Source organism: Chelonia mydas, chromosome 11 (genome assembly GCF_015237465.2).
Source record: "Chelonia mydas isolate rCheMyd1 chromosome 11, rCheMyd1.pri.v2, whole genome shotgun sequence".
In the NCBI taxonomy this organism is placed as follows: domain Eukaryota; kingdom Metazoa; phylum Chordata; order Testudines; family Cheloniidae; genus Chelonia; species Chelonia mydas.
In genome coordinates, this window is record NC_051251.2 from 16,808,677 (window position 1) to 16,822,731 (window position 14,055).

The window sequence follows — 14,055 nt, forward strand, 5'->3', positions numbered from 1 at the left end:
GGACTTATAAATGCAGCTGTTGCTCTGCTCTCTTTTTGTGGAACCTCTTGAAAGCTGCCACCACCTTGTCTGTCTCATCCTGTGGCATTATACACAGCCATGCAGTGATGTGAAGATGCTTGGCTTGTGACAGAGGATATCCTCAACTCTCCCCAATGAGAATAGATAGGGCTGCAAGATGTCCTTATCCTCATCAGCAGACTGGTCATCTTCACATACTTCTGCAGCAGTTCTCAATGTCATGGAAACACAGAGGTGAGAGTGGCATGTTTCCTAAGAGCCAGCACTGAAGAGGAGGGTAACAAAGCAGTGGTGGCCCTTCCAACAGTGGCCCCACTGTACTGCTAGAGATGTTTTATTTAAATTTAAATTAATCTGGTTAAGAGCAAGCTACACATAGCTCTTAGGCCAGCAGGAGATACTTCATGGGTATAGCAGCTCAGGAGGTGGCTTTAACTGGTGCACTGACCAGAGGAAAGTGATCTGACAAGTGGAATTTCTTGAGATGGATGCATATATTGAGAAGATGTCCACAGAATTTAAAGGAAAACTAGTTGTATATTTCATGTATATGAAGGAGATTATAAAGTAACAATTTTTTTAGATTTATTTTCTATTTTTGCACATGTACTTAAAAACTGTCTGGAATAAGATTATTCTTTCCTTTTTGTTTACAAACAAATTAAATGATACTGCTCTTGCTTTTGCAGTTGCTTCTAAAAGGTACCTTGGCCGTATCTACTTCTGTATTTTTCTTCTTGGTCATCATTCAAAAAGTAAAATCTTTTTGAAATAATTTTTGGGAGAATGGTAGCTTCACTAAGAACATCTTTAGGCTAACATTATTAATGAGCTCTTGCCCAAGACATGATCTAATATTTACTGTTTTACAAAGGATTTTACAAACATTTAATCCTCACAAAATACCTGTGAGATAATTGGTCTATGCATTGTATTATCTCTATTTTGGAGATGCTTGTTTGTTTATGTACTTAAGATGTTTTAAGACTCCAGTATATGAATCCGTTTAAGTGAGATGATGATTAATTTAACCTTTTGAGATTTATGGAAATAAGTAGTTTCTCTTAGTTTTTGAAAACTGTTTCAAAATGATGACTTCAGACTAAGTTGTTAGCTTTTTGGTTGTTGCTGACTTGCAGTTGCCATTTCACTGATTATCTCTAGTGTGCATTTTTTTAAAGTCTGCAGTAATTACTTTATTGTAGACGCCTCTGAAACTGTTCATGTTGCCTGTTTTCACCTCTGCTACTTTATGCCTCTGCCTCTTCTTAATAACAATTAGAAGTTGATATTGTTATTTATAAGGCAAAAGGACTTGTGTGAAAGCCTTGTCCTGATTGATTTTTTTGTATACTGGTTCAAGTGATATCTCTGGTAAATATAAAAAAAATCTAAAAATTGTAGGAATTAGTGCACAGGCAAAACAGACTGTTTTAATACATTTTGTGATTATCCATTTATTCATTAAACTACTTTCCTTGTTCTGCAGTGGTTTTTGGCAAACTTCTCTTATCAAGAAGCACTCTTAAATGCACAAGTTGCCATAGTTAATATCCTATCTTCAACCTCTGGTAAGATATGAAATGTGCATTGTAAGAGCTAGTGAAATAGCTGTTTATAAATTAAAGCTCTTTTTGTTATGCTAGCACTAGTTCATTAAATTGACTATTATGTGTATCTTTGAGAAGCGTAAAGTTTAAAAAACAAACATGATAGCTTAGACGCATTCCCTATATTGACAGGTTTCAGAGTAACAGCCGTGTTAGTCTGTATTCGCAAAAAGAAAAGGAGTACTTGTGGCACCTTAGAGACTAACCAATTTTATTTGAGCATGAGCTTTCGTGAGCTACAGCTCACTTCATCGGATGCATACTGTGGAAGCTGCAGAAGACATTATATACACACAGAGACCATGAAACAATACCTCCTCCCACCCCACTCTCCTGCTGGTAATAGCTTATCTAAAGTGATCATCAAGTTGGGCCATTTCCAGCACAAATCCAGGTTTTCTCACCCCCTCCCCACCCCCATACACACACAAACTCACTCTCCTGCTGGTAATAGCTCATCCAAAGTAACCACTCTCCCTATAATGTGCATGATAATCAAGGTGGGCCATTTCCTGCACAAATCCAGGTTCTCTCACCCCCCTCCAAAAACCACACACACAAACTCACTCTCCTGCTGGTAATAGCCCATCCAAAGTGACCACTCTCTTCACAATGTGTATGATAATCAAGGTGGGCCATTTCCTGCACAAATCCAGGTTCTCTCACCCCCCTCCAAAAACCACACACACAAACTCACTCTCCTGCTGGTAATAGCCTATCCAAAGTGACCACTCTCCTTACAACGTGCATGAAAATCAAGGTGGGACATTTCCAGCACAAATACAGGTTTTCTCACCCCCCCCCTTCCCCCCCCCAAAAAACCCCCCCCACACACAAACTCACTCTCCTGCTGATAATAGCTTATCCAAAGTGACCACTCTCCCTACAATGTGCATGATAATCAAGGTGGGCCATTTCCAGCACAAATCCAGGTTTTCTCACCCCCTCCCCACCCCCATACACACACAAACTCACTCTCCTGCTGGTAATAGCTCATCCAAAGTAACCACTCTCCCTATAATGTGCATGATAATCAAGGTGGGCCATTTCCAGCACAAATCCAGGTTTTCTCACCCCCCCCAACACACACAGAAACTCACTCTCCTGCTGGCAGTTGGAAATTATTTTATTACCTATGTCTTACCACTTTGCAACTTGCATTCTTTTGTCTTTATATAGCTCTGCAAGTACATTACATTTTTATAGTTAGGATACTTTTTGGACTGTAGTAGTTGCAAGGAAAGCTGACCTTTTAGGTGGCTGCAATTTACTATTGTAAAAAAAAAAAAAAAACATCCTTCACATACAGAAGAAATTTTTTGTTTTAAAAGTGAGCTACTTTTCTAGGATGCTCAGCCATACCTGAAATCGATGTACTGAATGCCCCTGACTATGAGAGGGGTATTTTTAAAATTTTAGATTTATTACTTTTTTTCTTCAGCAGCTCTTGTGAAATCTAAATTTGAAATAATGTATTGAACAGAACCTCCAGCATGTGCTGAATCTGAAACCAGTAAAATTTCCTTGGGTTTTTTGTCTTTAAGCTGATCACGATTGCAGTTTCTATACAACCTTAAGTTTTAATTGGTATGAGAACAATAATAAAATTTACAGTGTATTTTTTTTTTTAAATGGGGAAGGGGAAAGCAGTATGCCCCCGTAGACTATATGTAGCGAGTATTGTGGATGTGGTTTGAACCAAATGGCACAGCTGCTGTGCTGTAAAGAGCTGGTGGTAATATGACAGGTCTGGGCTACAGTAACCCAAAGAAGGGTGGGAGTGAAAGTAATTTCAATGAAGGCTGTGCTGTATACCCTGATACTGGTCACTGGAAGCATTAAGGACATAAATCTAATTTTAGTTTTGTGAATTTTACACTTGCAGATCTCCTTTTAAGAAAAAAAAAATCTGCTTTTGAACTGCAAACAAACAAACAAAATCTAGCACCCTTTCAAGTTTGCAACATAAAAACAAAGGTTTCTTTTACACTGGAAAATTTGCAGGGGATGTCATAATTAGAACCAGTCAATTCCACTGTTTGGAGGTTTGAGAAGTGCCAAGCTGCAGTGTTTTTAGGAAATGGTTAGTTCCGCCATTGAAGTGTCTTAATTTAAAACTATATGAGCGCTTTTTTTGTATCTCATATTTCTATTGACCCAAAAACCATAATCTGTCCCTACTATGGACATCAAGTTCTCTAAATAGGTTTTTTTTTTTTTACATGTTCAGTGAGACTGTCTAATTTTATCATAGCATGGCAGACACTAATTGCTCCCCAGTTTTGCTTTAACGTGTAATTAGACTTAGTCTTTCAAAGTTGATACTTACGTTTATCGCAACCCAAAAATAGCGCACTGCTTTAGTTACTGCTATTTAAAAAGTATAGTTCCAATATACACTGGTTTTGACATGGGCTGATATATTTTTTTTATATATATAAAAAGACTTAACTGAGTTTATTTCCTTTGCATGTTTAAGTTGCAATCTTCTTCATTTTTGTTAAATGTATTTTTACTTGTCGGGGGCATAGATTTTGAATTTCAATTTAGACACTGTCAACATTTCAGCAATACAAGAAAATTAGAGACAAACTGACATACTAATTCGGTTGCAAAAATTCAGATTAAAAGTATGGAAACTAATCTGAAATGAGTAGACAACATTTAAGTTAAATTGAGATAGTGGTAGTACAGTTTATTGAACAGATGAGTAATAAAGCTTGAAAAGATGTTACACCTTTTTATTTTCTCTTACAGGACTTTTTACCTTAATCTTAGCTGCAGTGTTTCCAAGTAACAGTGGAGACCGGTTTACCCTTTCCAAACTGTTAGCTGTTGTTTTAAGGTAGGCATATAAACTCTTAATCTCCAACACCCCTTCTCTGACCCTACCCCTAAACAAGCTGGTATTTTTTTGAACTGTTAGTTCAATTTATTTGGTGAAGAATGTTATTTCAAGAGTAGCAGATCTTGGCAAGTTTTTTAAAGAAAATAAAATGTAGAAGAGTGCCTGCTTAAAATTTCACTTTTTTTTTTTGACAACTGCTCTGACCAGGAGTCTTCTCCCTCTAAATCAGCGGTTCTCAACTCTGGTCCACCGCTTGATCAGGGAAAGCCCCTGGCGGGCCGGGCCGGTTTGTTTACCTGCCACGTCTGCAGGTTCGGCCGATTGCGGCTCCCACTGGCCGCAGTTCGCCTCTCCAGGCCAATGGGGGCTGCAGAAAGCAGTGTGGGCCAAGGGATTTGCTGGCCACCCTTCCCGCAGGCCCCATTGGCCTGGAGCGGCGAACCGCAGCCAGTGGGAGCCGTGATCGGCCGAACCACAGGACGTGGCAAGCAAACAAACCGGCCCGGCCCGCCAGGGGCTTTCCCTGAACAAGCGGTGGACCAGAGTTGAGAACCACTACTCTAAATATAAACCTTTCTTTAATAGAATTCCCTATATGCTGGTTGCTGAAGACTAAGTAACCGAGGATTAAGGTTAAAACGCTGCTGGAACCTTGTGGTGTTACTACTCTGCTCTGGAATGACTTGTTTTACTATATATTTTCACTTGAACCCGTTTTTGGGTCAGATGACTTTGGTGTGCAGCATTAGGGAGCTAATTTGAAGTTCAGCTAATTTTGACTTTTTAATGTTTGTGTCTGAAAGTTGTGTGCATGATACTTAAGTAACTTCCAAATATTTAGATGGGTTAGGAAAAAAAATGCTATGATATGTGGGTAATCTGGTTAGTTTCACAGTTTTGTTCTGCTATCATTCAAAACTCTCAGCTGTCAGATTTTTATAGATCTGCCCTGGATTCCCCCCCCCCGCCACTATGTCAGTGGAGTTTTGGGAAAGTATATAGTGTGTATACGACAATGGTGATATGCTTCAGATTCTTTTGTTTTATTAGTCAAAGTGAATCTCAACTGTAATGGGCAGGGCATCTTTAAGCAATTATATTTTAGTGGTCATTTTAACCTAATTTAAGATATAAGTATAGGATTTGGTTATAAAATTATTAGATAATAAATACTAACACTTTTTTCTTATTGCTAGTTAATTTTAGATTTTGTTTTAATGCAGATGGAAAGCATTAGATGTTTAATGAAACTTAATATCTCATGTCAGCTTTGTTCTCACAAAGGCCTGATCCATAGTTCAGTGAAGTCAGTGCAAAGAATCACATTGATTTAACTGAGCTTTGGAGTAGGCCTTAAAGCACAGATTCACCAAAAGCTGGGTTCAGTCTAATTACAGATATCTAAAAACTGGTGTCTTTATTTGTTGGTATGCGTGTGTGCGAGATTTAATTAAAAAAAAAAAAAAATCTGTGGTATGCCTAATAGTTGATGATGTTTTTTCCTAGCATTGGCGGTGTAGTTCTTGTTAATCTCTCTGGGTCTGAGAAATCTCCAGGAAGAGGTACAATAGGTATATTAAATATTTTTAAAATTTTATTCTGTAAATTGAAATACCAAGATAAATGTAACATGTTGGCTTTTTTTTTTAACTGCTCAAAACTACAGGGTGGGAGAGGGAAATGTATAAATCTGTCATGTATTAGACTCTGGAAGATTAACTGCTGAAAGTGGCTTGTTTTGAGGAATGCTTTTTATTAAATACCCTTTCAGTATATGCATGTAGCGGGTCACATTTTCATAAGTTTCATTCATTCCATATAATAATGGATTCTATAGTAAACTATTACAATTAGAAAATTGCCCAGTAGAGGGAATTAAGTATGATAGTCATATTGATAACACTATGCCTAATCCATTTGTCTTAAAACAATATTTTTCATCTTTTACAGGTTCCCTGTGGTCTCTTGTAGGAGCAGTGCTGTATGCTGTCTATATAGTTATGATAAAAAGAAAAGTAGACAGAGAAGATAAGCTTGATATACCAATGTTCTTTGGTAAGAACAGCAATATTGTAATATAGCAATGACTATATTGAAAACAAAACTTTCATTTACAGAATGACTAAATCCCTTGCTCTTCAGGCCCCAATCTTGTAAACACTTAAACATGCATGTAAAGTTAAGCATATATGTGTCTGCAGGTTTAGGGCCTTAATCTTTGAGTATTCTCAGTACTAGTCCATTCTTAGGTCCTGATCCTGAGGAGTATTGAGCAGCAGCTCTCACTGTAGTCAGTGGGAGTCTCAGGTGCTTGACACATCTCTGTAAGGCCATCGGTGACACAGTGACCCTCTGTTGATAATTCCTGTGATGTATTTTTATATTGAATAAAAACTGGGTTGGTATGCTGAAATTTTTGTTGTAGTGCAGGTTTTGTAGTGAGCAGTTCAATATGGTGTCTCCACTTTGCAATGCCATAATTTCTGAAGTCCAAATTGTAAACCAGAAACCATATATTGTGCCATAGAGCCTTACTAACCTTCAAAAATATAGTGTTCTGTCCCTGCCTCTGAGCAGACTTAATAGCAAAGTGCTACTGGGAGTTTTCATATTAATAAAATTTCAAATGTACTAGTATATCATGAAATATAAATAAAAATAAATGATGAAATAAATGACCATAGTACAGTTATGTTCTATGTTGCTTGCTGATTCACAGAAATCAGTAATTTGCAGTGAGTCTTCCAGTCTTTGTGCTAATTAGTGAGGCTTTAAGAAACTATCTGCAAAATCAGTAATCTGCAAAAATATCTACAAAAAGTGGAAACATAGATGAATTACAAAGGAGATGGACAAAAGAATGTTATAAGCATATGGGACAAAATTAGAAAAGAGAAGGCACAAAATGAGTTACATCTAGCAAAGGACATGTGGCAATAAGAGGAGGTTCTTTCAGTACGTTAGGAGCAAGAGAAAGATGAAGGAGAGTGTAGGTCCACTACTTTGAGGGGAAGGAGAGCTAACTAATGCCATCAACAAGGCTGAAATGTTTTATGCCTCTTTTGCTCAGTCTTCATTAAAATGGTTAATTTGACCAGATACTCAATACAATCAATATTAACAACAAGGGGGAAGGAACGCAAGCCAAAATAGGGAAAGAACAGGTTAAAGAATATTTAGCTGTGTTGGCAGGGCCTGATGAAATTTATGATAGGGTACTTAAGGCACAAAATGAAGCAATCGCAGAATTGTTAGTAATTATCTTCGAGAACTCATGAAGGACAGGTGAGGTCCTAGAGGACTTCAGAAGGCCAAATATAATACCTGCCTTTTAAAAAGGGGAATAGAGAGGTCATGGGAAATTACAGACCAGTCAGTCTAACTTTGATACCTGGAAAGATGATAGAACAAATTATTAAACAATCAGTTTGTAAGCACCTAGAACAGGGCTAGTCAATAGGCAGATCGTGGGCCAAATCCAGACCATCAGATGCTTTTGAACGGACCCTGAAATCATTTTACTTATTTTTTTTATTATTATTTTCTCTGGAGTCTGGACTGTGACTATACGTTCACCAAGAAATTTGGACCTTCACTAAATATAGGCTACTCCTGCCCTAGAGGATAAAAGGGTTATAAGGTATAGCCAGCTTGAATATATCAAGAACAAATCATCCCAAGCCAATCTAATTTCCTTTTTTCATAGTGTTACTGGCACAGTGGATAGGGGGAAGCAGTAGATGCGATATATCTGGAATTTTAGTAAGGCTTTTGCAATAATCCCACATGACTTTCTCATAAGCAAACAAGGGAAAAGCAGTTTAGATGAAATTACTATAAGGTGAGTACATTTAGCGGGGTCCCAGAGTCTGCTACTCTGCTACAGTCCTGGGTCTGCTACTATTCAATATTTGCATTAATTACTTGGATAAGGGAGTGGAAAGTATGTTTATAAAATTTTTGGATGACACCAAACTGGGAGGGTTTGCAAGCACTTTTGAGGCCAGGCTTAGAATTCAAAACTACCTGACAAATTGGAGAATTTGTATGAAATTCAATAAAGACAAGTACAAAGTAATTTTAACAGTTGGAAACAAGTAAAGCCAGCACCATGTGGTCATCTACTTTTTCCAGACCCACGAGCAAGTTGTTCATTGACCAAGTTCATTCAGTGGTTCATGCACCGTGCTTTGAAACCCACAGTAGTAGTCCTTAACTTGGAATTATTATTATAAATTCCCGATCTTTTTTTCCCCCAAAGTTTGGTCTTTTAGTTCTCTTTTCACATGTAGGCACTGACAACCTATTTTCTCAGACCCATGTTTTCTTCTTATAACTCTTGTGTAACTGTCCAATGCACCCCTGTTTCAAATGGACAGTTGGATTCAGGCAGGAGCTCTTACTGACCAGTGTCACTTTTTAAAAAGTCCATGATAGAGCTTTGTTGTTTGTTTGTTTTTTTAAAAACATGTTTTATGCCTTGTTACTAGTCCAGCTTTCATACTGTGACCCTATGTTGGAATTGAAAAAAGCTTCAGGAGTCCCTCCCAATAGTTCTAGGACCGTCTAGCCATTAAAAATCGTGGTGGTTGTGACACCCTGGATTCCCCATCTTCTAGATCATCCCTATTGCTAGTGTAAATTCTTTCTTGTTGGAATCTTTAAAATGGAAGATTGCTTTACTTGTGGAAAGTCAAATACGCATTCTGAACTTGGGGAACTACTAAAAGCCTAGAAATGTCACATATTGTAAATATTTAAAGTATTGCTTGCCATTTTCAGTTAAAGATTCCTGTATTCCTCTCCCCAGGAATAGGAACAACCTATTAAGATAGTTTTTTCTGCAGCTCTTGCCAGACATTTGGACTTTAGGGGAAGCAAAGTAAGGGGAGAAAGAGGTAAAAAAAAATTATGATGAAACTGAAAGGAAACCAACATTAATTTGATTTTTATGTTCAGGTTTTGTAGGCCTCTTTAATCTGCTGCTGCTTTGGCCAGGTTTCTTCCTACTTCATTATACTGGATTCGAGGCCTTTGAATTTCCCAATAAATTGGTATTGATGTGCATTGTCATTAATGGCCTTATTGGAACAGTTCTGTCAGAATTCCTCTGGCTGTGGTATGTACTGTTTACTTCATATAAGTTGTCCTCTGATACATTACTTAAAGACTGTGAGCTGCTGAGGTGTCAAAATGATTAGGCTGTGTTTTTGTTTTACAGTGATCTGTAAAGGCAGTCCGAGTTAGAGGAAGTCATCTGATATATCATAAATTATGGTTTAAGAGCAGTTAGCCTGATAATTGTAAAGAGAAAATGGCTCGAGATTATAGAAAGAAACAAGTGTACATATTATTATTTAGAACTAAGAAGAATAAACCCAATAGTAGTTAATTTTTTATATTGTTCGCCAATTATAAAACTATTAGAGGAAAGATGACGAGATTTTGAGGATCCTGTTTATCCTGAAATTGTAGTTTTCTTGTGCTGATTTCTACTGAAACAATACACTTACCAAAAAAAAAAGGTGAGCATTAATCATCTTGGATTATGAGTTTACATAAAAACTATTATTTAAATTCCAGACTCTTGCAATATCCTGGCAATGCAAGAATCATATCCAGTAAATTACATACTTCCATAGTTTAAAAGTTTAACTAAATTAGATCTTTGAAAAATGATTGCACTGGTATCTTATTAGCTTGCATTAATCACTAGGAGATGAATTGCGAATTAGCAAGTCAGTAAACAAAGGAAATCTAGGATAATGTGTTTTATGGGTGAGTAACAGTAGGAATTGGGTCAGTAACAGTAGGAATTGAACCTGAGACTTCTGGGTTTAAGACCATGGTCTCTACAGCATGAGCAGAAGAACTAGGATCAGAGGTTCTTCTTTGAGTACTTGTTCATGTCAATTCCAATTAGGTGTGTGCGTGCCACATGCAAAACAGATGGAAGATTTTTCCCCTAGCAGAATCTGGAGGGTTGGCCTGGGCACGCCCTGGAATCGCGCCTTCATGGCACCCAATATAGCACCCTGCCAACCCGCCACCCCCTCAGTTCCTCCTTACCACCAATGATGGCTAGCTGGAACTTCCCTCACTCTTGCTTCTGCAAGCTAGTGTCCCGTTGTATGTTGTATATAGTTAATAGTTTTTGTCTTAAGTTAATACTAGTAGTGGCGTTACTAGGCTGTTTTCTTTGTGGAGGTCCCCCTGCTTCTTTTCTCCCTCCACCACTGGGACATGCCTCGGACTCTGGGGTTCGAACTATGTGAAGTCTGCGGAAAGCTGATGCCAAAAAGTGGCCTGCACACTTCTTGTTTGAAGTGCCTTGGTGAGAGTCACCAAAAGGACAAGTGCCGCATTTGTAAAGGGTTTTGGCCAAGGACCCTGAAGGATCGCGAACAGAGACTCGGACTTATCCTCATGGAGGCAGCCCGCAATCCAGCCCTGGGTCAGCGGAGCCCATGCCAAGCTCCGCCTCCTCTGTGCGCAGCACACCGATGGTGCACAGGTCGGCTCCTAGAAAGGAAATTAAGGACTCCCGGCACCAACACAGTGCCGAACGTAAGACTTCTGGTAGGTGCTGATATGTATTCCTGGTGACCCAGAAGAAAAAGAGGCAGGAGAGAGGACGCTCTCCCTGTCCTAAGCCTAAGGAGACAGCGGCAGGGAGACCTTAGCACACCCAGCCTACTTTGGGTCTGGCAGCTCCCAGGGGCTCGTCGACTCAAGGCACTGGTAATAGCCAGACCGCCTGTTCCATCTAGAGGCAAGCCAGCAATGAGGTCACGCTGCTCACCATCTCCAGCACACCACTCCCCGGTGCTGGCCGCCCACGGGGGGAAATCACATCAGTCTCCAGAGGCTTGGCACCGCTCTTCGGCACCATCCAATACTATTCCTCTGTGGTCTTCTTTTTTGGAGACCTCGGAGTCCAGCAGCAGGAGGTCTAGATCTAGGCAACACCGCCAGCACCCTGGCCACCTCAGTGGCAACCACCAACTCAGTAACTCTTTTGGACTCCATGGGCTAACCATCAGGCTAAGGGTCAGGACCAGGCATAGAGATCCAGATGGACATTGATTGCGACGGCAGCTGGCATCGGGTCCATCTCCAGCAACGATTCCTGCCTGCCGCTTTGAGCTCGGCGCTGGCAGCCTCAGCACCATCCACATGAGGACTGCCACCCTCTTGGCACCGAGGGCAGTGATGAGGGCCATGGGCCAGTGTTTTCGTCCTCCTCCTCCCCAGATGACCCTGTTGTGGGCATGTCAAAAGCCCCGGCCTTGGAGGATAGTAGGGTCCTGCAACAGCTGTTGCGCAGGGAGGCCCAGAACCTGGGGATCCAGGCAGAGGAAGTGGTATAGGATGAGGATCCCTTGGTGGATGTCCTCGCCCTCTCTGGACCCTCGTGTATCGTGCTATCACTTATTAAAACTATAAGTGACAGCACAAAAACTTTGTGGTAGACCCTGGCCTCCTTGCCCCCCACTGCAAGTAGGAATGAAAGAAGCTATTTCGTCCCCTCAGAGGGGTACCAGTGCTTGTACGCTCACCCTCCACCTGACTCCCTGGTGGTGGATGCTACAAACCAAACGGAGCACCAGGGGTTCCAGGGACCCTCCCCTGAAAACCGGGAGGCCAAAAAGGTTGACTTATTTGGGAGGAAAGTATACTCATCTCTGATTTGCAGCTGCGAATTGCAAACCAACAGGCCATCATTAGTAGATAATCCTTTAACACCTGTGGAGCGATGGACAAGTTTGCTGAGCTGCTACCACCAGACTCCTGTTCTGAATTGAATGCCTTGGTGAAGGAAGGCAAACTCATTTCTAGGGCTTCCTTGCAGGTGGCTCTTGATGGCGTGGATGCAGCCCCCGTACCATGGCTATGGAGGTGGCCATGAGGAGGTCCTCTTGGCTCCAGATCTCTGGACTACCTCATGAAGTCCAGCAGACCATCCAAAACCTACCTTTTGAAGGTCAGGCATTGTTTTCTGAAAAGACAGACAGAAGACTGCACAGTTTAAAAGACTCGAGGGCTACCCTCAAGTCCCTGGGTATACACACCCCCACCACACAATGCAGGCATTTCAGGCTGCAACCTCCTCCGCGGTTTTACCAGCAAAACTGACAGGGTGGTTCCTGGAGGAGGAATAGGAGCAGCAGGAAGTGGCCGTACCTGTCCTCAGGCCAGGGCTCTGGCCAAACCAAGCCTTCTGCGGGCCAGAAACAGGCCTTTTGAAGGCGCGCATGAGGATGTCATACCAGATCAAGAACTGGATCTGCCCCGCCTTACCTTTTCGTTCCAACTATCCCCTTTCTATTGTGCATGGTCCCGTATCACTTCAGACCTCCGGGTGCTCCGCACAGTAGAGAGGGGATACTCCATCTAATTCTGTGCCCTCCCACCCTTCCACCTCCCTTCCCCGTCCCTCTTCAGGGACCCTTCTCATGAGTAGCTCCTTATACAGGAGGTGCACTTGCTCCTTTTACTAGGGGCAGTGGTAGAGGTTCCTCAGGAGCAGAAGGGCAAGGGCTTCTGTTCCTGGTATTTCCTAATACTGAAAGCCAAAGGAGGGCTCAGGCACATCCTAGATCTGCAAGAACTCAACAAGTTCGTGAAGAAACTCAAATTCTACATGATCTCTTTAGCCTCCATCATCCCTTCACTGGATCCAGGAGACTGGTATGCCACCCTCGACTTGAAGGATGCTTACTTTCACATAGCGATAACTCTGTCCCACAGAAAATCTCAGGTTTGTGGTGAACAACACCCACTACCAGTTCACAGTCCTTCCATTTGACCTGTCAGCTGCACCTTGAGTATTCACCAAGTGCGTGGTAGTTGTGGCTGCATTCCTGCGCAGGTGACAGGTACAGTGTTCCCGTACCTTAACAACTGGCTGATTAAGGGCTGATCCAGGGCTCAAGTAGAGAAGTCCCCTTCATAAGAGCATCTTACGATGAATTGGGCCTGCTACTGAACGAGGGGAAATCCCTGGTTCAGAGGATAGAATTTGTAGGGGCAGTACTGTACTCCAGGCCAGAGCATTCCTTCCCGAAGTGAGATTTCGAGCCCTAGGTGATAGCATTCAAGGTCTCAGGCAGTTCCCCACCACCACAGCACAGAACTGCCTGAAACTTCTAGGACACATGGCTACTTGTACCCACGTAATACATCATGCCAGACTCAGACTTCGATCTCTTCATGTCATGGCTAGCGTCAGTGTATCAGCCAACCCAGGACAGTTTGTCCAGGATTGTAACCCTGCCTCCTCCAGTACTCCTGTGGTGGCTCACCCTGCAGGTAGTATGTGCAGGGGTCCCCTTCACCAGCCCTCAGCCATCCATCAGAGGTGTCAGACTTGGGCTGGGGGGCACGTTTGGGAGACCTCAGAACACAAGGCCTCTGGTCTCAGGCAGATCTCACTCTACACATCAACGTCAGAGCTGAGAGTGGTACACCTGGCATGCCAGACTTTTCAAGCCCACCTAACAGGTAGATGTGTATCAGTCATGACAGACAACACCACAGCGATGTTTTATGTCAACAAACGGGGGTGCACGCTCC

General features: G+C 41.5%; 1 protein-coding gene across 9 annotated transcripts in view; it reads left to right on the plus strand.

Annotated features, from left to right (window-relative positions):
• Nucleotides 1-14,055, plus strand: part of SLC35F5 (solute carrier family 35 member F5) — a 56,155-nt gene that overhangs the window by 25,627 nt on the left and 16,473 nt on the right. For 8 of the 9 annotated variants that reach the window (XR_006284668.1, XM_037912878.2, XM_037912879.2 and 5 more), the window contains 5 exons: nt 1,511-1,592; nt 4,389-4,476; nt 5,986-6,050; nt 6,430-6,534; nt 9,439-9,598. Coding sequence is in view for 8 of the 9 variants with exons in the window: in XM_037912878.2 (XP_037768806.1) it covers nt 1,511-1,592; nt 4,389-4,476; nt 5,986-6,050; nt 6,430-6,534; nt 9,439-9,598 (500 nt within the window). In the remaining variant the exon portion in view is untranslated. The remainder of the gene's footprint in view (nt 1-1,510; nt 1,593-4,388; nt 4,477-5,985; nt 6,051-6,429; nt 6,535-9,438; nt 9,599-14,055) is intronic. The other variant, XM_037912881.2, reaches the window with a different exon arrangement.